The 26,174-nt window shown below is 47.9% G+C and overlaps 1 protein-coding gene across 1 annotated transcript in view; it reads left to right on the forward strand.

Moving 5' to 3' along the window:
• Positions 1–26,174, forward strand: part of LOC111146265 (paralemmin 2) — a 136,194-nt gene that overhangs the window by 99,618 nt on the left and 10,402 nt on the right. Inside the window, exons 4-6 of the mRNA XM_022501740.1 lie at positions 17,053–17,167; positions 18,262–18,283; positions 24,263–24,364. Of these exons, the coding sequence (XP_022357448.1) occupies positions 17,053–17,167; positions 18,262–18,283; positions 24,263–24,364 (239 nt within the window). The remainder of the gene's footprint in view (positions 1–17,052; positions 17,168–18,261; positions 18,284–24,262; positions 24,365–26,174) is intronic.

The raw sequence follows: 26,174 nt of genomic DNA on the forward strand, positions 1-26,174 counted from the left end.
TGCCCAGGAGGTGTGTGGTCCTTCCCTCATTCACCCAAAAAGTTATTTATTTGGAGATCTCCCACCCTGAGGTGCCTGTGTCAACAGTGAATCCGCCCTGCCCTGTCACAGCTGAGCATTACCATGAGGTTTCCCTGCGCTTTCAGCAGGTAACTCACCCTTGGCCTCAGGATCCAGAAATACCAGACAATGGTAGGAAGGCTCCAGAGGTGGGACCACAGCCGAAGGGGAAGATGGCCAGTGACGCCCCTACATAAGCCAGATCACCAGCACGAGGCAGACGGGTTTTTAAATCATTATTTTGGAACACAGTGCACTACTTCCGGATCCAAGAGTTTCCATTTCAAATGGCCAATCAGATCATCCCTCCAACAGAGGGCTTTAGCTAAAAAGTGCAAGTCTCTGGATACACTTTAAAGGGCTTTCTTCTTCCTTGGGCCCGACGCGAGCCACTTTGGTGTTGCTCCTAAGAGCTTCTCCAATTTGGCTTAAGCAATGCCGTCCGACCTGGGCTTCGATCCCTAGGGGTGAATCATTCTGTATCTGGAGGTTCTTTCTCCTTGGTAGGCTCTTGGTATAAGGAAAATTCTGTTTTCCTTCTAGATTTGAAAACCCAGCAGGAGACATCATTCTCATTTGACTTCTTCATAGGCTAGCTGTTGAGAAACAGAATTCGGGCTGATAAGTCTACAGGGATAGAGTTCATCAGAGAAAGTATGTGTGACTTTATTTGTAGTTCCTTGAGTTTTTGCCTCAAAACCTCATAAATAAAGGTGGGGTGCCTGACTTTCTTTATCCTCTGTAGGGCCTCCTTGGGACACTGGCCCACGCAGCAGCCTTCTGCCAGGTTTCTCAGAGCTCTGGCCAAGGGGGCTTATCCACCAAGGCCATTCCATTCCTAGCTGACCAGCCTCTGGGGCAGCAGGGGCATTCATGAGCCAGAGATGGGGGGTGTAGCTGTTTTTGCCTCAGAACCCTCTGTGCCCCTGGGGCCCCATAGGGCTCTCTTGATGGGATTTGGACAGATTATATTATATCTGCAAGAAAGAAAAATGACAGGGGGGCTGTCAGAGGGACTCCTGTGAACGTGCCAAGGGAAACCAACAGTGCGGAACCACTTTGTACCTGCAGTCCACATAGGACGCTCGAGGAGGACAGTGTTCAGTGTTCACTCAACCTCCCCACTGTAAGGGAGAGGGGAAGCCTCAGCATTTGCCCAGCCCCGTGAAGATCTGTTAGTCTGTTACTCTGAGCCCTTTTCTGCTGCAGCAACATGGGGCCTGTGATACAGCTAATCGGGCTAAGGCCTGATTTCCCTTGTAGGAACTCATGGGTTTGAGACCATTTCAAAACTTGGAACTTCTTGGGGCGCCTGGGTGGCTCAGCAGGTTAAAGCCTCTGCCTTCAGCTCAGGTCATGATCCTAGGGTCCTGGGATCAAGCCCCGCATCCGGATCTCTGCTCGGCGGGGAGCCTGCTTCTTCCTCTCTCTCTCTGCCTGCCTCTCTGCCTACTTGTGATTTCTGTCTGTCAAATAAATAAATAAAATCTTTAAAAACAAAAACAAAAATAAAACTTGGAACTTCTTAAATCGGGGCCTCCAGGTTCAAATTCATTTCTGGGGCAACACTGAACCAGAGACCATCAAAAGGGACAGAAATGCTGGCTTGGGCTGTATTTCCTCCCTTCCCCAAGATAGGAGCTCTCTGATACCTCTAATGGTTGGAGGGTCACAAGGAAGTGGCCGAGAGAGGGGTGGGCGGGAAGGTAAAGCCCACAGTCTCACTAACCCATATACACTCTAGCCACTGGGTCACCACAGTCTACTTTTGGGCATAGTTTCACTATTTAATGTGCTCATCTGTTTCAGCCCAGGCTTTAGGGTCACACCAGTGCCAAAATTTGATTTAGAAAGACCTTGATGTCCTTGGAATATAAAAATCAAGAAATGAAACCCTTTCTTGCTTTCCACAGTAGGTCTTCTCATCTCTTGCCTGGACAACTCCTAACTGGTCTTTATGGTTTCATCCTGTAGCTCTTCTACATATCCACATCCATTCTCACACAGCTACCAGAGTGATCTTTCTAGAACATAGCTGATCCAGGCACTCCCATAAAACAAACAGACAAGAAATTTAAGTGGTTTTTCTGTTGCCTTCAGTATCAAATCTAAACCCCAGAGGTAGGGTTCCAGCACCACGTTTCCTGGACCTGACCCTTCCTGTCACCCTCTTCCCATCACGAGCACCTTTGGAGTCCGTCGTCTTATCTGACAGAAGTCCTCACTCCCTTGCTTAAACCCTCCTGGCACATTGGGCCCCTTTGTCCATGATATTGCCTTGGCCCGAAATGCCTTCTAAACACCCCCCTGTCTTGATACCTTTTCTTATCCCTCAAGGTCCCACTGATATGTTCCCAGACCCCGAAATCCTGCCCTCCTGTCCCAGTCCCTCAGCAGTCAGCCTGTCTTCTTTGCATTCCCATAGTCTTGTGGACCTCCAGTTTGAACTCTGCCGATCAGGGCTGTGTAACTGTTCATACACTGGCCTCCCCATCCGATGATGAATTTTTTAACTGTAGAGACGCGGGCAACTGTCACCGTACCTAGCTCAACACATCCTTGATGAGCAATGAGCGAGCGATTCAGAATGTTTCATACCTCCCCTCTGAAACCAGAGAGACCCAAACACTGTGGTTTCTGCTCCAGCCAGCAACCACCCCTGTTTTGATTTCAGACCCTTTTCTCCTGGCCAGGTGCCTGATCTCAGAGTCTCCTACACCTCAGCCCGTAGCCATGACTGTGGCTGGTGGCTCCCGAGAGGAAGGGGCAGGGCTCCGTGGCTGTGTCTCTGAGAACATGCTGGAGAACAATAGCGGGAAGTGTGCAAGTGGGAAACAATCACTGGGCTCGGCCCATATGGAGGCGCTTCCTGATTGGCTTGATTTGTTCTGAGCAGGAACTCTTAGAATAACTTTGGAATTATCCCAGTGGGATGACAAATTTCTCCACAGAAGAGGAACTGTCACCTGGTAAGATCAAGCATGGAAAACATGGTTACCAAAAACAAAAAACAAAACAAACAAACAAACAAAAAACCTCAATAAAACATAAGAGTACGGTCCCTTGAGGGAGATGGTTTGGGTGTGTCAAGTCTCCCAGCCCCTCTCATGGCTCCTGGGGCCAGCCTCCTTCTGAGACGCCCCTTGAGGCACAATTCACCTGTCACCTGTATCTTCCAGATGGAGAATGTTCTCTCCTCCAAGGCTCAGAGGCCAGAGGTGCCTTCTGTCCTTTGTTGACCTGTCAGGCAGCTCATGGAAGTTCGGACAGTCGGTGGCCATAGGCAGCAGGGCCCCTCAGAACCCCACGCCTGTGGTAGACATTGATGGAGCCCTGGCTGTGTACACAGCACTCCTGGAGGCACTGTGGGGGGCGGAGTAATACACCAGATGCTCTTTCTCCTCTCAAGGAGCAGTGGTTTCCAGACCATGTTCTGTTCTGTGGGCAGGCCCAGCCAAGGCAAGGATGGGGTAGCAGAAGCAGGAGGGTCTCCCAGTCCACTCAGGCCTCAATCAGAGCCAATCTATCTGATCAAGACATTGGACAAGAAAACTCTACACCAATAAGAGGAAATACAACTGTTAGAGTAGGAACAGTTTCATTTGTCCTTGGAAGGAGGCAGCCCAGGACAGCCTACTACCTACCCTAGGCTCCAGCAACAGGCAGACCTAAGTTTGGATCCCAGCTCTGCCCCTCACTGTTGATGGGCCACCAGTTCCCCAACCTCTCCGAGCCTCCAGCAGACCATCCATCAAGTGCAGATGATAGAAATAGCTACTGTGCAGTTTGCAGACAACTGAATAATGCTTATGAACAACTTAGCACGTTGTCTGGCTCATGGTAAATGCTCCATAAATGTTAGCTATTGTTACCACTACTACTGTTGGACATTAAATAATTTTTTTCTGATGAATGACTCACTAAGACGCAAATTCAAGTATCCGGAAAGCTCAGTCAGTCTCCTCAGCATAACCTCCCATACAGATAACAGGCAAAAATATGTTGATTAGCCCCAGTATGGGCATTGATAAAAGCTGTGGCTGAAGCCATGTGGGTCCATACACGTACACACACACACACACACACACACAAACACACACACATGCTCTCTCAGGGGCTAATGGGGAACTCTAACTCAGCAGGAAAGCTATCACAGAGTGCTGGATTTAGAAACAAACAATGAGTAAACAGGGATTTGGTTGAGAGGAATGTGCCACATAAACAATTTTCACAATCAGATATGAAAGCCCAGATGCTTCCTGCATGAAGGGCAAACCCAGAGAGAATCATAGGGTGAGACAAAGTTAATGCTGAGACTCTCCGTCATTCTGGCCCAGTTCCTGCATAGCTGTGTACCCTGTACCTGTAGTTTTCTATAGGTGAGCCCCAGAGTAAAGAACAGTGCATCACACATGCACACGTGTACACACACACACACACACACACACGCATGCATGCACACACACATACCTGGGGTCAGGGGAAATGATCTATTTGAGATATATTTGAGCGAGTGAAAAGTCTAGAAAATACAGCAGTTCCCTCCTGCATTTTCTGATCTCAGAGAAAGCAAGACAAGTTGCTTCTCAGTCTGTTCTTTTTACTAAGTCTTGAGTTTCCATTAATTTGAATTTATTCTTTCAAGAATCATTTTTGACTGAAGGCATTGAGCCAAAGGGTCTGCCTTGAGGCTGCTGCCAGTTGAGAAACAATTTACACATTCACTGAAGCGTGTCTTTCCTCCACCAGCATTTCTTGAGACTTTCCCTGAGCCCTGTTTCTTGCTGGAGGTAAACTAGCTCGATGCTAGAAGCCATATTTGGAGAAAGCTAAAGAAGAGATGGTTATTCTCTTTAAGAGTTTTGCAAAAGGGAGTTGGGAAAGGAACCTCAAATCCATAAACAAGTGATTCAAATATGATGGGGGAAAATCAGTGGTAGAAATATGTCCACACGGGGCATCTGGGTGGCTCAGTGGGTTAAGCCTCTGCCTTTGGCTCAGGTCATGATCTCAGGGTCCTGGGATGGAGCCCTGCATCAGGCTCTCTGCTCAGCGGGGAGCCTGCTTCCCTCTTTCTCTCTGCCTGCTGTTCTGCCTACTTGTGATCTCTCTCCCTCTGTCCAATAGATAAATAAAATCTTAAAAAAAAAAGAAAGAAAGAAATATGTCCACAGGATAAGGTGGCGAAAGGTATCAGGGACGACTTTCAGAAAGAGAGGCTACCCAAGCAGATTCTTAATGCACAGTAATTACCCAGGGGAAGGGGAATGGGGAGATAAGGCAGTTCAGGCAGAGGCAGTGGTAGGAGCAAAGGTGTTAAGGCAAGAAAGAGTATCCTGTGTGCATGGATCTTTAAGAAAGTCATGGTCCTGGAGATAAGTGGGAGGCTGGGAGTCTGTAGACTAATGGACTTAGAGCAGAGAGCCTGTGAGGAGTTTCTAGCAGGGGGATGCAACTGGGGTGTTGGATTGGAGGGCGATAAGGCTGGGTAGGGGCAAAGAGATTGATGGGAAGATTGCTGTAGGCATTAGGGAGAAAGAGGAGAGAGCTATCACAGGACTGAGGAGGAAGAGATATGGAAGAGATTTGTGGGGCAAATCGACAGGATTTAGTGCTACTACACATGTGTGGTGATTAGCAGAGAGGGGCAAGTCGGAGGTCAAGATAACATCCAGGTTTCTATCTTAAGTAGAATGGATTGGGGGTGGTACCAGGAACTGAGGTAAAGGGGTGCCTGGGTGGCTCAGTGGGTTAAAGCCTCTGCCTTGGACTCAGGTCATGATCTCAGGGTCCTGGGATTGAGCCTCGCATCGGGCTCTCTATTCAGCAGGGAGACTGCTTCCGCCCCACCCCCCTGCCTGCTGCTCTGCCTACTTGTGATCTCTGTCTGTCAAATAAATAAATAAAATCTTTAAAAAAAAAAGGGCGGGGGGAACTGAGGTAAAGAATGCCGGAGGGAGGAACAGCTTCATGGAGAAAAATGAGTTTGGTCCCGCCTGTGTTGGGTTTGGAGTACCTGTGGACCATCCCCGTGGAGACCCGGCAGATGCAATTGCGTACAGAGGCTGGAGTCTAGGAGAGAGGCTGAAGGTACAGGTTAGGTAGAGGTCAGCATGTCGTGGGAATCAAACCATGAGCAATGATGTGATTGGCCAAGGATAAAATGTCTAGCGAGGACGGTGAGCCAGATAAACATTGAATAAAGGCGGGAAGAGGAACACATTGAGAATCCAGTGTCATGGCCTCTGAGGGGGAGGAGGGATGGTCCACAGTAGTTTAAACATGGGAAAGCTAATAGATTCACCCTGAAGAGTATCCGTGAGACTCCGCTGTTAGGACGTCTCAGACGGGAACAAGACCAGATACAACACAGTGGTGGGGGCAGAAAGTAGAGGGGAGCAAGTTGGACGGTGATGGGGATACGAGGGGTTTGAAGCAGCCGGAGGTGAGTGCCGTCAGGGGAATCTGGGAGAGAGATTTAGCAGTAACTCAAACAGGATGCAGGGTCATAAGAAGTTCACCTATTTTTAATGTGAGAAAATTTATTCTTGTTTATGGACTAAAGGAAAGGAGGCATCTGGGGAGAGGTTGAAGCCATAAGGGGAGGGGATAATTGATGGAGTGCCATCCCAGAGGAATCTGCAAGGTCAGGTGCACATGTAGAGGCACTGGCCTTGAACAGGAGAATCTCTGAGTCAGAGTCAGGAGGTAGAAGGCTGGATGAGACTTCTTTCCTCTTTTTACAAAAAGAGATGCTTCTCGGGCTAGAAAGGGTTTAAGCCACTGAGAAATGTGTTGCTTTGAAAGGAGATTCATCTTACTGTCGTGTAATCAAAACTCTTTATTTCTGATGAAAGTGGCTCAGACAGGAATCACACCCAAGAAATCAGTGCTCAGCACAAGCTTGGACGTGATTTCCTGTAGCAAAAATCAACTTGCACAGATTCTGGTGGTGTGAGCCGTGTGATTACAGATGGAATAAATACACAAGACAGGGGGAGATAGGCTGGTCTCTGTGGGATAAGGAAAACTTAGGGAGAGAGACATTTGCATTAATATTTATTTGGGAGTCTGTTTGGTTGCACCAAAGTCAGTAATGAGAAGTGTTAATATGTCCCAGCTGTATACTTAGATCAAGAGATAAGTCAATCCAATATTAATTTTTTTTCTCAATGTATATACAAATTAGTGTATCTGGAGGGGGGAAAGTAGCAAAACCAAGACAAGATTAAAAAAAAACATATTGAAAAGTACTATCTCCAAGTTAGTTTCACTATGGAATCCTTGAAGTGTGTTCTTGCCTTGTCTTGCTTTTCATTCACTCAACATATATGTACAGGGACCAAAACAATATATAGTCCTACATCTCGGTAAGTCTGTCCTCAGGAGCAGGGTGGTACAGATAAGGTTGGGTAGGGTAAACACATCTCTAACACTATTATCAGATGGTGTATACCAAAAACTTAACAGGGCTAGCAATGTTATGGTGGGGGGAGTGAACACAACAGGTTAAAATGACTTAAGAAAAACATTACTAAAAAGACAGGCTTTGGACTGGGTTTTGACTGTTAGGTATGTTAGATGGGGTTGAGAGTAGGGAGTCATTCCTGGCTTTTTCACAGGGCGGCGTATTATCTGTTCTGGTTGGAACTGTAGGGAGGGCATAAGGCTGGGAAGGGGTTAGAGCAGAGCATGGAGGGTGTAAACTTCCTGCCTAAGAAGTTTGGGTCCAGGAAAGAGTGAATGGAGAGCCACCAAGAGCTTTTTAACAAGGGAAAGGATATGAGCTGGATTTTAAGAATTCTTGATGGCACCATTCTCTTCTCTGCCATTATTTCTGTCTCAGGGATGACATGGAAAAAAAAAAGCCAAAAAACGAAATGGGCATGAGTTTCCACTGACACCTTGCAGTCAGGGAAGGTCCTGTTGTGTTAGAAGGAGAAGTGGAAATCCTCTGTTTATTTAAGAGCCATTAACCTTTTTTTGTCATAGTAAAATACCAAATGATCTGGGGTGATTCCAGATATGCTCATCTAAGTAAAAGGAAGCTGTTCCCTTGCAAATTGAGTCACAAATGAAAAATATTTGGGGAGTGCCATAGAAACAAATGTACTGTCTTCCTGAAATATGGAAAAGGAATTTTGTAGCATCTATCTGTGTGAAAAGAAACAATATTCTTCCCAGTGCTCCACCTAGAATACAGAAACAGAGATTGAGGTATTGAGAGAGACAGAGAAAGAGAGACTGGGAAAGAGAAGGCAGGTGTGGGGGGCAAAGAGAGACAGGCTAAGTATTCTAAGAATGGAGGAGGGATCAGAGGATTAGGCCTCGGGCAGAACTGAGGACCCAGGAAGCAGGAAGTAATGGGGCACTCTTCAGAATCCTGCTGGGGGAGTATCTCCCCCTTGATGTTTCTCCCTTCTTGGGTCACTCCTCTCAAGAGGCAGACTGGGCAAGAGTTCAGGCAGTCTCGTTTAGTTACATTTCTACTCCATGGCTAGAGTTGTGGGAACTTTTCATCAGTGAATGGTTCCACCAAACCCATGGAAACTCCAGAAGGACTGTGGATGAGCTGGTTGTTGTTCCCAAAAGTCAAGTAGCGGGGATCCGGGGCAGGCACAGTTCACAGCAGCTGGGCCACCCTTAGCCTCTTGTCACACTCACTTCTGAACCACATCCGATGTGGATGTGTCTTCTGTTTCCATTGTGTAATTGCAACTTCATTGTCTTTGATGAGCACCATATTGTTAATTAAGTCTTATGTGTCCCGATGATCAGCTCAGCTGGAAAGTTGTTTCGAGTATACACAGACAGCAAGGACTGCCTCTCTCTCGCCTTAATTCAGTAAGCAAAGGCTCTGAGAGTCAGAGTGACACAAACATCACAGTCACAGTACACCAAAGAGATGCTAAGACATGGGTGATTATCCCTGAGCAAAACACAGGAACTTCCCTGCTGAGCCTTTGGCTGGGGCAGGGATTTGAGGTAGGGCCGTTGGTCAAGCACAGCTTTGGCCAAGCCCCATTGACAAGAGTTGACAGGCAGTGGTGAATTCCAACTTTGCCAATTGCTTATTCTTCCCTCCTGCTGCTGCTGAGTCATTAATGAGGCTCTGGGCTGTGATTAACTCTGTCCCCACATCGTCAGCAGACTTCTAAAAGCGTTCATTCAAATTCAACCCTAACGTCTTGAATGGGTTAGAATTAAATGTGGTTGCAGGTGAAGGGATCCCCGATAACACTGGCTTAAACAAGATGCTCATTTCTCCCTCCAGTAAAAATCCACAGGTGGGCAGTCAAGACTAGTCTGGTGGCCATCTCTCTGAATTCCTCAGGGACCCTGGGCTGCTTTCAGTTTCTCCCTCTCCTATCCTTGTCCTCAGAGTTCGAGATGGTAGTTCGAGCTCCTTCTGCACACATGTGCATTTCAGGCCGAATGATGAAGGAAGAGGTGAAGAAGAAAGGGCTAAGGAAGGTTCTAGAATCTTCCCTCCAGGGCTTCCACTTACATCCCTTTGGCCAGAATACGCTGTACATGGCTACAAAAGAGGCTAAGAAATGTGGTCGTTATTCTGCATGGCTTTAAGCTTAGCTAAACCTTAGGGATCACACTGCTATGCGAGAAAGGATGGAAATCAGTGAACAACTAATGATCTCAGTTACGGGTTCCCTTGTGCTGGATACACGAAGATGTGGGCAGCCCTCCTCTCCTCTGAACACAAACATTCTTCCTGAGGTTCTTGTTCTGGGAGGTTGGCCAGACGGGTGCCCCACTTGACTGCTCAACTATGAACCTGTAGTTCAAGAGAGGAGAACAAGATCTCTCAATTCGGCGGCCCAGCCATCTGCCCGCCTCTCCCGTTGTTCTGGGAGAATTTACTGAGACTCAAAAGACATGGCAATGAGCAGCCGTGTTTGGCCTTTCATGGTTTGTGTGTGTCACCCTGGCTCAGGTTTCTCAGTGGAGAGGAAAACTGTAAAGTTTCACTCCACTGGCTTAGAGCTTCTTCAGAAATAGACCTGGGCGCCTGGGTGGCTCAGTGGGTTAAAGCCTCTGCCTTCGGCTCAGGTCATGATCCCAGCGTCCTGCATCAGGCTCTCTGCTCAGCAGGGAGCCTGCTTCCTCCTCTCTCTCTGCCTGTCTCTCTGCCTACTTGTGATCTCTGTCAGATAAATAAATAAAATATTTTTTAAAAAATACCTTAAAAAAAAAAGGAAAGAAATAGACCTGTGAACATTTCTTCACCACTCTTCTTGCCTCAGCTGACTCACGGCTGAGTTCCTCCATGGGAAAGCCCACAAGCCCCCCTTCCTCTTCTTACCTTACTTGTCTACTCCTCCTACCACCCCCTCCCCACTCCTGGGCCCCAACTCATATCATCAATGCCCCCTGTCCCACTGGGTGGCAAGTTCCATTTGCCTGGGTCTTCCCATGACCCAGAATGGAGCCCCTAGAAGTCATGGTGTTTGCTGAACTTGACCTCTGCACTTCCAAACAATAGCGCTCAGACAGTGAATGCTATAGGGAAATGAACGTCGCCTAAATCGGGGCACTCTGATCTGAAGGTCAGCACAGCCAGAAGAGGGAATGGACTGCCTTTAGAGGTGGTGAGCTCCCCGTGCGGGGAGGATTTCAGAAAGGGGTAGGATGACTGCTGAGTGCCACTCAGGGGCTTCATGTTTCTGAAAAGCAATTAGATTCCATAGCTTCCACTCCTCGCCTGACCTTCTGTGGGCATGAAAAATACATTGTGTTGCATTATGCATTCTTCAGGAAACCAGGGCAAAAAGAGGAAGCGGTCATAGGGAGGTAGTGGAAAGAGGTGGCAAAGAATACCAGTGCTCCAGCCAGACCACCGGGGTCTGAATCCTGGTCCCAAGTTATCTTTGTGACCCTGGGCAAGTCAGGGACACTTCCGCACCTCATTTCCTTCATCTGTGGACTGTTGTGAAGCTTAAGTATCTTAATGCTTGTAAAAGACTTAGAAACAGCATCTGGCACGCAGTCAGCACTCAGAAATTATAATCATTACTATTGTTGTAGCACACAAGCAATAGATACGTAACCCTCACAATATTAGCATTCTGAGTATCGTAATGATTATTCTCACCACCACTGATGGAGAAACAAAAACAAAGCATACCACAGGGATCAGGCAAAGTCCTCTGCAGGCAGTAAGACCAGTGGAAGCCCAGTTTGCATTGGTCTGTACTCTTTTGGAGTGGACAGAGAGCCGCCCACACGAAGGAAACTTTTACTGGCTCCTGTAAGTAAGAAGGTTAGAGGTGTAGCAGAGAGGGTCAGGGGAAAGAGTAGTTAGAGAATCCACGGCCCAGGGTCCCTCTCAGGCAGCCTCTTCCTTGTTGGAGCCTTGTTTTCTCCCACTGCAGAGAAGGGGAGGTCAGTCCTCCTCAGAGCCCTTCAGATCTGGTATTTATTTCTGGGCCAGACAAGGCATAGCAAAACGCAAGCACCGACTGAGCCACGGGGAGGAGCCATGGGCAGGAGCCAGAGGGATGCGGGATAGAAATGCCGAGGACCTCTCTGGGACCATCGTGCTGGGCCGTGTCCACTGGGGGGGTAGAGCTGGCGGTGCCTGAAGAGGCCATACGAGGCCACATGCCCCTGGGTGAGGAGCGGGGACACATTATATTCTGGGCCGTGGCCTGTGCTGTCTCCTTGGCCTGGCATGTCTTCTCTCGTTCACCTGGTGAGTGCATCCTTCAAGGCTCAGCTCCCATGTCACCTCCTCAGTCAAGCGTTTCTCACCGCCCTCTGGCAGTTGGAAATTGCTTTCGGCTGTGACCTCAGCAGGGCCTTAGACTCCTACAAATCTGGGGCTAACAGTCCAGGTGCCTTTTGAGTTGTCTTGTGACGTTATGTGTCTACCTGGCTGTTTTGGTCACTTGACTGAGGTCTCGGGAGTCGACACCGTGGCCGACCTTGCTCTCTGTCCCTGAGGCTCTGCGCACGGCCTGATGGGATGAAGGTGCTTGCAGAAAGTTGGATGGATGGATGGATGGATGCATAAATGGATTTTGAAATGAGAGTGACTGATGTGCCTCACAGAGCCAGAGGTCTTTCGTATCTTCCTGCGGGGAAAGTCCACTGGGGTTAGGGGGACTGTGTAAGACCATCTGGCCATGATTGCAACTTTATCTCCGGTAAATTAAGCCTGCACAGGTGCAGTGTGTTCCCTCTGCTTACTGCCCATTACAGGTTGCTTTGTGCTCAGAGGACACCGAGCAAGCCGGTCCGAGGCTGCCCTGTGCACCTGGCTCAGCCTTAAGAGCCTCGATTAACCTGGCGTGTAAATTACACTTCCTGCCCATTCTTTATTTTTAGCTCAGCAATATCTACTTGACTCCTGCAGGCAAGACTGCCTTAGATTTCAGTCATGAAACTACAAAGCCGGAGCATCTCTAACCCGGCTAGGATGACTCTCATTAACCCCACGATGCTCCGTTTCTTGGGACGCTCCCCAGCTCTGGGACTTAGGTTTGCCATAGAACGATGGCGGCCTGGGCCATTCAGCGCCCTCAGGACCTGGCCCCAGCCCACATGTGCACTGGTAGGGAAATCTGCTACTCGGACCAGACCTGCCTACACTTAACCAAACTGTCGATTTCCCATGTTCATCCCCTTTGAGGGAAACTCATTTGTTGTTACTGCAGAAGTTGAGTTTTTTTGCTTTCTCTCCCTCCCTTTCTCTCCCTCTGTCTCGCTCTCTCTCTCTCTCTCCCCCTTCTCAGTTACGCAGTATCATGACCCAAATCTTTAGTGCTTGACCTATATAGCCGGGGGCAGGCTATGGAGACAGTCGGTCATCCAGTGGGCATCCGTCCCCGGAGGATTCTTAAACACTTGGGGCTGCTTCACTGGGAGATGAGAGCAACTTAGAGTCAGCCTTTTTTTCCCCCCCTTTTTTTCAGCCAGCCATTCTTAACACCATTTTATTTATTTTAGAATCCCCGGCTCCAAGTCCAGCCACACAGGGTCCGAAAGTGTTGGTTGAGTTGAATAGAAATCCACTCTGGAGTGTGTCCTTTTAACCCTCCAGGGACCTGGGAGAAGCTAGCTCCTTTCCCGTGCCCCAGTCTGTGAAATGCTGCCTTCTCAGCACTAGGTCAAAGGAGGGTTTTTGGTTTTGTTTTTTAAAGCTACTTATTGTTTTATTCTAGTTAGACAAGGAATATATGATTTTTTTAATTGGGGAAAATATTGAAAATTATGAAGAACAAAATTAAACTTCCCAATATACCATTATCCAGAGGCAACTACCACTGATGTTTTCCTATTTTCTCAATCTTAACTCCTCATGACAGAGGGTCCTGTATTGCTCCAGATTTTTCTGAGGACTGGGGGGAGGAGGGTTGAGGGTGGATTATATTCTTTCTAATCTTACAGCTTCAGGCCTTCTTGGGCTATACACACACATATTCCAAATTTATATATATTATTGGGATATGTTTTATTAGGATATATATAGTCACAGGTGTATGTCATATAATACACATGTATATAACATGTACCCATATAATATATAAATATTTGAGCTGTATCAGCTGTTGCCGTAATAGTACTATACAACTACTCGCAAACTCTGTGTTTTTTTTTTTAAGATTTTATTTATTTATTTGTCAGAGAGAGAGAGAGAGAGAGAGCACAGGCAGTCAGAATGGCAGCCAGAGGCAGAGGAAGAAGCAGGCTCCCTGCTGAGCAAGGAGCCTGATGGGGGACTCGATCCCGGGATGCTGGGATCGTGACCTGAGCTGATGACAGCTGCTTAACCAACTGAGCCGCCAGGCGTCCCACAAACTCAGTGGTTTAAAACGAATGTCACTTATTATTGCTCACACTCCAGTGACTACACTGGTATTTGCTGATCTAGGCTGGGCTCCGCTAAGCAGCTCTAATTTCAGGTATAGTTCTGACTGGGCTTGGCGTCTTACTCTGGTTTGGGCTCCGGTCTACTCCCCATGTGTTTTTCCCAAGGCCAAGGCTGAAGGGACAGCCACTGAACAGAGAAGCTCTTCTCTTGGTGCCGTCAAGGCACGCAAGGACAGAGCCAGCTCCACAAGCACCTTCGAAGTGTCTCCTGTGTTGTGTCTGCATCCCAGTGGTTAAGGCAGATGACATGGCTGAGCCCATCGTCCAGGGGCAGGGAAGTACAACCCACCCACCATGAGACGAAAGCACGTGACCAAGACCAACATCAGTGGGTCAGGGATGTATCCACTTCCCACAGAGGTGAAGAGGGGGGGAGGGAATATGTTTGAGACTGATAGACTCTACCAGCGTCCCACATACCTGCTGAAGAACTCTGTCCTCTGTGATTCAGTCTGCTCAGAACACAGCAGGCGAGTACTATCATCCAATCTTCTCAGGAAGCCTCCTCTAGTGTTCCTCTACCCATTGAGCTAGTTCCATTTCTGGATCATCATGCCCCATGTGTGTTGTTCCTGTTGCACACTCATATCCCTTTCCTTGATTCCCCCAGAATAATGTACACAGAGGTGGGGAGGAGATTTTGCGGCACATCTGGAACAACAAAGGAGTTCTATTATTTTTTTGATTTTATTTATTTATTTGACAGAGAGAGAGAGATCACAAGTAGGCAGAGGGGCAGGCAGAGAGAGAGGGGGAAGCAGGCTCCCTGTTGAGCAGAGAGCCCAATGCAGGGCTTGATCCCAGGACCCTGAGATCATGACCTGAGCCGAAGGCAGAGGCTTAACCCACGGAGCCACCCAGGCACCCCTATCTTTTTGTTTAGATGTCTGTGTCACTCGGCCCCATCTCCTATGGATTCTGTTTGCATCTCAGCCCGCACACAGCCTATCAAATCCAGGCTTGCTGAAGAACTCATCTTGGCCTCAGAAATCCTAGAGGTCTCATTTGGCTGAGCCACGTCTTTTTGCAACTTGGTTTCGTTTCTTTGACTCTTTCGACATACGTTACATTGAGCACTTGAGCCTTCCAGCCCCACAATGAATGAACTATCTAGAGGGGGAGACGAATGATTTCTATGTGCTGTCGTGTGGGGTTGAGAGTTGCTAGACCTCAGCACTATTGAGATTTGGGGCCAGATAATTCTTTGTGGTGGGAGGCTGTTCTGGGCATTGTTGGGGGTTCAGCAGCATCCCTGACCCCAGTACCCACCAGATGCCAGGGGCACCATCCCCCACTCTCCTTGAGTCGTGGACAACCAGAATGTCGGCACACATTGCCAGCTATCACCTGGGGGAAAAAAATCACCCCGGTTGAAAACCATGGCTCTAACATGGAGTAGACTTGAAAAGACCTCTGATAAGCCAAAATAATGTGCTAATAAATGAGGGCAGTGTTATTTCCTGGTGCTGCCTCTGTGAAAGCCTCATAGGGTGGCTGGTATCTGTGCTGAGACTTCAAGAATGGTTAGGGTTTTGAGGTGGGTTTCTCGGAGGAGGGAAAAACGTGGGGCACAAATGGGCAAATAAGGAGTAGCTCTTGTCCAGAGTGTAGACCATGTTGGCACGGGAGGCTAGCTACTGGAGGGCCACCTAAGTTGTTATAAAGTCTTTCACTTCTACCGGGAGTGAAATGATAAATATATCTGTGTTCGTTTGGAGAGAAGATGATTGTACATAGAGTTTGTCTTCATAGCCCAAAGTAATTGCTACAAAGTCTCATCTATCCACAGGTCATTTCTCAGATGTCCAGGAAGGAAACCTCTAAGGGCACAGTGTATCCCTAAACAGACCCATGCTTGTAGCTTGGTGTCCCTTACCCCTCTGAAGATCTCATTCTGGACTCCTCCTCTTAGGTCTTAGTTGAAAAGACTTGGTTAGCCAGTTCCCACCAGCAGATTAGAAGATGGAAGTGGGTGGTGGTAGGACAGATTCAGATGGGCACAGACTCTGCAGCAAAGCTTTCAGCATGGCAGAGGGGAAAGAAACTAAAAGCAAAATTGAATGAGCAAACAAATATGTTCAGGTCAAATAAATCTTTAGACAGGGGAACATCCAACCCTTCATAACCCTTAGGACATTGCTGTGTGACAGCACTACACTAGGGTGCCAACTTAAGCAATGTTTCGCAAGGCAGGAACTACTAGAGATACTACAGAACCCATGTGGTAAGAGGTTAACACCACGGTCAGGAGTAGGGTCTAGAGTTTGACTTCTGGCTTGAGTTCTTGCCTCAAGGCTCTGTAGCAATCAACTGGCCCCTTTACCAAGTCTTACTGGTCTCATCCATAAAATGGGGATTCCCTACTCAGAAGGTCATTGGGAAAGTTAAAATCCACTGTGTGAATTCTGAGCTCTGTTCTCACCACGGATTTAGTACTCAATAAAAGCTAACATTTAATACTATCATTTCATTGAAAGAATTAGCGACTGAGACCTCTCCCAGATTGAAACTGTTCTGGAATATTCCCAGGGTCTCTTGTCAGTGCCCGGTTTTCCCTTTCAGAAAATACCTAGGATGGCCGTGACAACTGAGAAAGTTCCAATTGTCTCAGTTACCCCCCCCTTTCCCCGTTCTTTGGGGCAGAAGAGGACGGGCCACTGAGGGCGATGACAGCAGGCCTGCAAGGATATTGCCCACTAGCCTGTGGCAACCTATTTTCTTTGAGAAAGAAGAACAGTTGTTCTGAGATGACTAGGAGAGTAGGAATCTATTTTCCTTCGGCCCTTATGCTCTATGCTGTGTAAGAATATCTACCGCCAGATTAAGAATGGGCACACTAACAGAGTTCCAGGGGGACACGCCCGAGCGTATCACAAAGCAGTGGCACTGAGTGAGGGGCGGTCACTCTGGGATGTTTTCCTTTGATCACTGTCTGCGACCTGGCAGAGCTGAACACACAGGGTGCTCTGTGGGGTGCTCTGGCCTGGTATTACACCGGGAGACGGAGACTGCCAGGAAGTCACCCCACAGGAAGGATCTGCTTTCCGGCCCAGGAGTGGCAGGACAATAAAGGACCCTGTTCTCTGTTTGTGTGTTTTCCAGGCTGGAGCAGGAAATACAAGCGCTAGAAAGTGAAGAGTCCCAGATATCTGCCAAAGAGCAAATCATCCTAGAGAAACTAAAGGAGACAGAAAAATCCTTTAAGGACTTTCAGAAGGTAAAAAAAAAAAACAAACAAATAAAAAACAAATGTGATTTCTTGAGATTATATCCCAGGGGAAGTGAGCTCTAGCAAATTGGCACCAGTGGGGACAAGGCCAGTTAGTACTGATGAGATGTCTGAGCCCCACACTCCATGAAATGCGGTGCGGGTGTGTGAGGACCTGGCCATCTCTGACCCTGACAGTGGCCTATAATCAGGTGTGGGACCACCTTGTCTGCGGGGAAGCACAGACAAGAGCCTGTAAATCAGCCCCATCCACCTATTATCCAAACCCTTCATATGCCTGGTTCCTGAAAAGTCCTCTCCCCTTGGACTTCAGAATTCCTAAGCTAATTCTTTTTTTTTTTTTTTTTAAGATTTTATTTATTATTTATTTGACAGACAGAGATCACAAGAAGGCAGAGAGGCAGGCAGAGAGAGAGGAAGGGAAGCAGGCTCCCCGCTGAGCAAAGAGCCTGATGCAGGGCTCAATCCCAGGACCCTGGGATCATGATCTGAGCTGAAGGCAGAGGCCTTAACCCACTGAGCCACCCAGGCACCCTCCAAAGCCAATTCTTATGAAGCAGATTAGACCTGTTCCTTGTGGCTTCAATCTAAATCTTTCCTTTATAAAAAGGCCAGAGGCAAAAACCATATCCAATGGATATAAATACCGAATAAACAGAGTGTAAACACTATGGAAACAGGTGGTGCCCTGTAGCACATAGGAGAGAACCCATAAAGCCAGCAGTCTCTGAACATCTCAGGACCTTCCTTCCATTTTGTCACCCAGCTACACAGACGGAAGAAACAATCCAACCAAATTAATTTTAAGATGGGATTTTCCGATGTCACTTCTCCCACACAACCAAGGGTATTTGCTGCGTAATTGACATAAATCCCTACCGGGAGAAACTCAGTATGAGGTGGAAATGACCAAACTTTCCCTTAAATTTCAAGATCCCAAACACATTTCCCAAAAGAAAAGAGAGTATTGGGTTTAGGCACCACAGTCAAATTCTGGACCTGGGGGAGAGAGACAGGTTAGATGGTTGAGGGATTGTGTCCCCACATGTGAGTAACGCTCTGCCCTGCTTTTGTTTCCACAGAGCTTCTCCAATGCGGATGGAGGTAAGTGGAAGTGTTCTCTGCCCCCATTCTTTAGAAGAATCTTATCCCGGTCAGCTTAGTGGGTTTCACGAACACAGGCTCACTGGGAGACGCGATGTGTTGGCGTGTGAGGCCATCAGAAAGAAGGAGCAGCTCACTGTGCTGGGCCTTGAGGAGGTGCACGTCCCCAGGCTTGTCTGCCTCCTTTTTCAAGGATGGTTTCTCAACTCACCATTTTTAGTCTTCTACAGTTGGCCTGGCTCCTCCCCTTCCCAGCCGGTCCTCCAGGTTCCCTGCTTGGGCCTTTCTTAAAAGCTGCTCCACCAAGAGTGCTAACATTGGGACCAGGTCCCTGGTGAGAATGAGCCCGTTGGTGGCCAGGGCTCCAGGTCACAACACACATCATAAGGCCATCATCTGGTGTTTAGGAAACTTTTCTAAGGCCTGTGTTTTTACTCTGAATCAGAAAACTGCCATTTCTTCAGCCTCCCAGGGTAACAAGGCTGGGCAGAACTTCCCTCCCTATGTGGCGGCATTGGCCTTGAACCTGTGAAGGGTGGGAGAAGGGCCCTGGCTACCTGGCCCCATCCTGGCAGGAGTGGTTCTTTCTTCTGTTCCCCCTTCCCTTCCATGGCCCTAACCTGCCTCTACTGACTTTCCCTGTCGCCTGTAGTCAGGTGTGGGACCACCTGGGGTGGTGGGGGATGAACTTGGGGTTAGGGGATGAACTTGAGGTTGTGTGTTTCTCGTCCTTCACCTTGCTTCCCTCACTTAAGCTACAAACTCATGAAAACCACTCCATTTCCACTTTCACTACGGCCTTCAACTAGACTTGCTTTGAAAGGCTGGGACTTGTCAGAAAGATCAGATGCCGTCTGCTCTCCTGATTCTTATAAGGTCAACCTCTAAACTATGAAGAAGATCAGGAACCAGGATAAAGGTTGGCATCAGTATTTTCCCAATGTCATTTGTAAATATAAGAGCAAAGACTTATAAATGCAGAGATGGGTCTTGTAATTTTCTGGATTAGCAAAAATATTTGCACTGAGGATAATTTTGACTTTAGCCAGAAAAAAGTATTATTTTATTTTATTTTATTTGGTGGGAGAAGTTGGTTTCCAGCAAATAAAAAAGGAGGAAATCTGGATTTTTGGGCCCCAGGGATCTTGGGGAAAGTAGTAAAATAAACTTCATGTTCCCAGCACATGAGGGCAGGGACAAATCAGGACCAAACTAGTAGGGACTCCAGGGGGAGGACCTATGACATTCTAAAGCCTTCTCTAGGGTGTGGCCAAATCAGGGGTCTTGTTCTGTGCTTTGGGAATAGAACATGGAGTGAAGAGGTGGTCCCGTGTCTTTGGGGCCTAAGGGATGGCAGCCTGGGAGGCACAGTGGGCTTCCCTAGTGCTAGGAAAGACCTGAGGCAGTGGACATAATCAGCAATCATTCAGTAAGTGTGAGGCTGGAGTGGGGCCATGGGACATTGGCCCTCAGACACCTACATCCTGGAAGGGTACACACTGACCTTTCATGCTTTTACTTCTTTTTTTCCCCCTCTTCTTTCTCAAACCAGAATCTTCCCTAGACTTTTCTGTATAATTAGGGAAAAGAAGGAGCCTGAATGTCACATCTCTGGGAGGGCTCTGTGGGGCATGGAGACCCACATAGCCTATGACTTGTTAACAAGCAACACAGAAGGCATGTTATAAGCCCTGTGTCTTTCATTTACAACCTGAACTTCTTTTATTTCCTCCTGCATCACTTCCCATGATGGGCGTCCCTTCATCCAGCAGCTCATGGAAGTGGGAAGAAACTTGACCGTGACTAAAAAGAGCCTACAGAGAAAATTGCTCTGATGTCTCTGTCCTCAGTCACTTTTTGACAGAGGTGACCTCGGGCTCAAGGATGCAGACATTTTAGGGATCCCAGGAAACAGGGAAAGGTTTCTGTGGTCTTACTGGTCACCCTGGATTATGGCTCCTGCCATCTCTGCTTATACCTCAGCCTGCGTGGACCTTTCCATCATACCACGTCTACTGGCAAAGAAAGAAGTTTGAAGGAAGGACCACATGCTCCAACAATGCGGTCAATGTTTAGCTCACACTGTGGTCTGAGAGTACAAAGTGAAGCAAATCCAGTTGAGGAACCCTGGAATATCTGATTCATTTCCCATTCTTTGGTTTCAAAGGCCAAGACCCTCTCAGAATCAACCACCTGTTGTTACTAAGAACTAACCCCAAAGTATTATAGAATAATAGCGCCTTGAGAAAAATACCCTACTTCTGAAATGCTAACTACAGAATCCAAGGCCAACTAGGATTATAACTGTGCAAGACGCTACAGATAACCAGCAGAACATCCCTAGTTTAATGAGGTGCCAAGGAGATAGCTGCTGGCGACCCCGCTTCAGGTCCCTGTGCACGTCCCCCTATGCATGACAGAGGACGTGAAGGGACAGCACTGCTAAGTCTCCAATGGCTTTGGATTGCATGGTCGTCCTGGCCATCAAGAGCAACATATTCCGATCTTGAGTAGAATTCCCTGGCCATATACATTCTGACCCCGCTCACTTTCTCCCCACCCTCATACATTCTTTTTTATTTTTTTAAGATTTTTATTTTTCTGTTTGACAGAGAGAGATACAGCGAGAGAGGGGACCCAAGCAGGGGGAGTGGGAGAGGGAGAAGCAGGCCTCCCGCAGAGCAGGGAGCCCAATGTGGGGCTCGATCCCAAGCCCACAGGATCATGACCCAAGCTGAAGGCAGATTCCTAATGACTGAGCCACCCAGGCGCTACCCACCCCCATACACTCCTGTTATGTGGCAGAGCCTTCATCAGTTGGGCGGGTTGTTTTTACCGCCTTAAATTGGCAGAATGTCTTGTGTAACTGTAATTTCCATGTAGCATATGTCTTGTGATAACTGCTCTTCACCCACCGAGGAGCTGGGGTGAAACCTTTGGCCAGAACTGGCAAAGGAGCATGGTGTCCTGGGCGTGTCTCCACCCTCGCTGTCTGAGACCATTCTTGGGTTTCCATCCCGTCCCGGTCTGCGGGGGCGGGAAGCCATCCCCATATCAACCCCTTCACAGGCGCTGCTGGGAAATCTCAGTGTTTTCAGGTGCCCATAAATCACGCGTTCCGAGGAATGTTCCTTTGGTTTCTCCAACTCTGGCTGTGCGTGTCCGATCTAGTCACGGTAAATATTTCAGCAGCCCCAGGGACTAACAAGGAGCACTCATGTGACATGTCTGCCTTGGCAGTGACCATTCTCTGCCTTCTCTGACCATAGACCACCCTGTCTTTGGCAGGAAGAGGGCAGGTTACTGACTGAGTCTGCATGAAGAAATTCTTCCCAAGGAGGCTCTGGAGGCCCTGTAACTTATTCCTGGTGTTGGTCTGTTGGCTGCCTCCCAGTAGCACAGATTTGCTTTGACTACTTCATGCTATCTTGAGGGGGCTGGTTGCCTGGTTCTCCTTCTGGAACCCCATCCTCACCACTCCCTTATCTCAGCGGGAGTCTGTGGTCCCAGCCTTCCAAGAGCTGTAGTCCTCAAGCTTGTAGCCAGGGACCTCTGGGCAAAGGGGTTGCCACCCCAACCCACTCTGGGCAGGGAACTACTTTCTGGGGGAGGCTGAGGCAGAAGCACTGGAATCCTGTGCTCTTTCTGAGGTAGATGCCCCTGCCTGCAAGTGCCTCTTGTTTCTGGATGCTAGAACTTTCATTATCAGATGCCCCAGAAACACTCTATTTAGCACAGAATGTATAGACACACAGGGGACCAGTCTGGAAGTCCTCCCCTGGTCCTAATGGCTTGAACCTTCAACTCATTTGAAGCAGAAAGTCAGATTTACTGAGCTCGCATTCCACAGATTTCTAGAAACACTCAGGGAAAACTCAGAAGCTCTGCAGATCTGCTCTGGCCACCTCTTGTCCCCTGCACTGTTCCTCTGGCCCCACACCGCTTCTCAAGTCTTCTGGGCCACTGTCAGCAGTCTGTCCCTACACCCTGAGGAGCAGCTCATCTCAGGCCTCTGCTCTCTTCTGGTCCTGTGTTGTATGGGTTGGGGCCCGGACTCTGCTCACAGATTCCCACAGTGAGAGTAACCCGAATTCAGGAATAAAAGAGAATTATGTACGTTAGACCTGTGGACACACTCGGAACCCTTGACTGAAAACAACCCCATCTTCAGGGAGTCCCCGCAGGCTGCCTCATGGATATCTCCCAGTCCCTCCCCATCATCTCAAAGGCCCAATTTCCTTCCTTGCAGCAGAGGACCCTCAATCATGTCTGCCCACCTTCCCGCACACCTAAGGCCCCAGACAGAGATGGTCACTTGAACCTCACCATGGCCAGAGGCCTGCCTGTCGACTCTGGATTTCCTGTTCCTTCTCTCCCAGTGGTTGATATGGAAAAATCCATTCCCTTAGTGAAACTCCCCCCACCTCCCATACACACAGAGTGTGTTCCTAAAAACATAACTGTCCAATCTCAGCACATTCTGGATCGTTGACATTGACACGTGAGTCAGCAAATGGTCTAGTTGGTGCAGACCCAAGCTAATCCTAATCCGCATCCCAATCTAGTGTCTGGGTCCTCTCCAGCATGGAATTTAAAAAAGGAAAAAGAGGGGCGCCTCGGTGGATTAAAGCCTCTGCCTTCGGCTCAGGTCATGATCCCAGGGTCCTGGGATTGAGCCCCGCATCAGGCTCTCTGCTCGGCAGGGAGCCTGCTTCCTCCTCTCTCTCTCTCTGCCTGCCTCTGCCTACTTGTGATCTCTATCTGTCAAATAAAATAAAATAAAATCTAAAAAAAAAAAAAAAAAAAGGAAAAAGAAACCTGACAGAACTAAGGCGGTATCAGTGGGGACACAGAGGATGGGACGGATGTAAGAGTTGTGAAGGAGGTGGAGGCTAGGGCCTGACCTGGTTGTCAAGAGGGGGTGTTCAGGGCACCGTCCGGGATCCTGGGTGAATTGTGGCGCCAACGAGCTGAAGTAGGGAGTACAGGACAGGTGGCAGATGAGCACAGATGAGAGTTCGCTTTGGGACATGTTGAGTCTGAGGTGATTGGGGGAGATTCAGTAGAGACGGGCAGGAAGCCGCTCCATGTATTGTCTAGGAGGGATTGGCATTCCAGGATTCTGGAATGTGGTCCTGGCACAAGGAAGGAATCACATCACATAGCATTCTAGAATGTTCCTGCCTTCGCTTTCCCAATCCTCTCTGGGGGATACACAGATTCTTCTCTTTGTCTCACCCCCGTGGTTTCCTCCTCTCCTCTGACACTTTCACACACCTGCTGAGGTTCATGCCCGGAGGATCTCCCCTCCCTGAATGGGCTTGTCAGGTGCTTTTCCCAAGAGGAGCTGGTCTCCCAGCTTTGCCCGGCCACAATGTCCTGCAACTGGGCTAATGGTGATTTCGCTGGCTGGTGTTATTTGGAATCTCAGGATTTTCTGGCTGAACCACCACCTTGAAGTATTAAAATTGTGGGATAGATTCTAGAGTTTGGGGAGCTTTTTTTTTTTTTTTAATGTCTATTTAAAAGGTCTTCTGGATGAATCAGGCACCCGACGCTACATTTCCAGTTTAAGGAATGAGCCCCGAGTTTATTTTTCAGTACTGTTGAAGGCATATTTCTAATTTGATGTCCCGTGTTTGGTCAATCCCACCAAGCTCATAATGGCTCTCGTTAGCCCATCCCCTTCCCCGCCTCCCCGAACTCTTTGTACTCTTAGAATCTAGAGCTTTCTGATGGATCTTTTAATACATAGAGCAGTCCTGGGGCTTGAGCTCTCTGGCCAGGATCCGTCCTACCTCAGCTACTCTGCTGAATACCAGTCACTGGGCAAATGCTTGTCTTTGTTTACCTTGATCCTCTGGTTCGGTGGCTGCCTCTGCAGTCCATTATGTAGGGCAGACCAGCTGCTGTTTCGGCATGAACCCACTGGGCCTCCCGACACTGTGCCTAATTGTATTCCCTGTTCTCTGCTACCAGATGCAGTAAATTACATTTCCTCCCAGCTCCCCGACCTGCCAATGCTCTGTTCACGAACAGCAAAACCATCACCTGGGCAGGACGGGACTAGCAGAGGAGCTGGTAAGTCCTGGGGAGCTATTTGGTTTTGATGCTGGGACTGGCCACGGGGCCTGCATTTCTCTGAGCTTTAATAACAAGGGATGCCCAGATAGCCTTCCATAGTGGACCCTGTCCTCAGCCCAGCCTCAGACATAGAAATTGCAGTGGCCACGGAGTGTAGGTGCTAGGCCCTGATGAGTAATTAAGGATGGAATAGAAGGGACTACTGAGAAAATCATAGGGCATTTCCCCCTACCTTTAGTGGGGTCTCTCTCTCACATTTATGGTCTTTATATATCTCCTTATTCTCAAAGTTAATCTGTGCTCTTCCTCTGGGGGTTTATATTTTCCATACTGAAAATGTACAAGAGCCAAGGAGCTATGATGGAAGCTGGGGGAAAATTACTTTCAAAGCGTATGAGTATGTTGCCAAATCCCTTGGGAATCAAGCTGCTTGTGTATTATATATTCCAAGTCTTCCCATTTCTGGAATTATTTCTGAGCTACTGTGGTATATTTGGGGGAGGGGACGAACAATTTAAAGAACATGTTTCTTGCTAATGTTTTTCACAATGGTGGATTTAAAAAAAAAAACATACCTTTATAAGTATAAAGTCTATAGAGAGCTGTGTTTTGCTCTATTTGATACAAATGTGCCTCAGAAATCAGAACTGGATGGACGTGAAGAATCAGTCTCTAAACCAGTCGTTTTACAATCCACACAGAAATGCACTGGGGGCCAGGGGCTCAAATGAAAAAAATGAATGGCCAAGGTGGCACAGTTAGGAACAATGCAGGTGAATTCAAATCCAATTTATGTTTTACATAATCTAGGTAAGTTTATGCCTAAAATAAATCACATAATGACACTTTTCATGGAACAAAATAATCATGGGCTTTTAAGCCAGAAGAAATCATTTATATAGGCCAAACTGAATGTTTTGTGAAGCAAATAGTCCCTCCTCCTTTTAATGTAAACGTACCCTAAAATGGCAAGTAAGTGATGATGTGGTCGACGTGTGCACTGATTCAGTAGCTACTAGGTATCTCTGAAACATCTTAGCATGTCACTTTTACAGCTGGCTCACAGAATTCTAGAACTGGTGTTGTCTGGTCGGACCCTGGCCAGGTTTGTGTGTCCCCGGACCGAGAAAACAGTTCTTAGGGCCTGCAGGTGTGTAGCCGAGAAATCATCATCAGAGGCTTAAGCCGCAAGCTCTCACGTGCTCCAAGAGCACTTCTGAAGTCAACTAGAGTGATAGCTCTTCAACAGTCACACACCTTACCTTCCGCCAGTATTAGAGACTCAGGTGCTGATCGTTCCCAATAAGCGTGGGTAAACAGCTTCCTGGGCCCTCTCTACAACATGTTCCTGGACCTTACAGGACGTGAGATATGATCCAACCAACCGACCCATGGATCAGCTCCGGGAGAGGATAGGGACAATGTAACGACTCACTTTTAAGGGGTCTAGAAAGGGTTTGGGCCAGCATCAATAGTCAACAAGTGTGACATATAAGAGTAAGTAAAGCGTTAACGTGATTGGAGCTCTGGCTATGTGGGAATACGTGTGCCATTGCAGCCTAGCCTCCTTCAAGTTGAAGGTGCTCCAGAAAAGTAATGATCTGATGGCAAATGCATTTTCAGAAAGGAATTATGTGATCAGGATCTTCAAAAATAAGTGTATGTGTACTTCTGTTTATTACCAAAGAACTCATTTGCATAGATGTATCTAACTGTGGAAATACACACATGCAGAATCATGGAAGGAATTGCATTTGTTGTGGCTAACTCCTTTGTCTAGACTCTTTTCGGAATGGAGCGTCCAGAT

Source organism: Enhydra lutris, unplaced genomic scaffold (assembly GCF_002288905.1).
Source record: "Enhydra lutris kenyoni isolate GAN:26980312 unplaced genomic scaffold, ASM228890v2 scaffoldscaffold13, whole genome shotgun sequence".
NCBI lineage: Eukaryota > Metazoa > Chordata > Mammalia > Carnivora > Mustelidae > Enhydra > Enhydra lutris.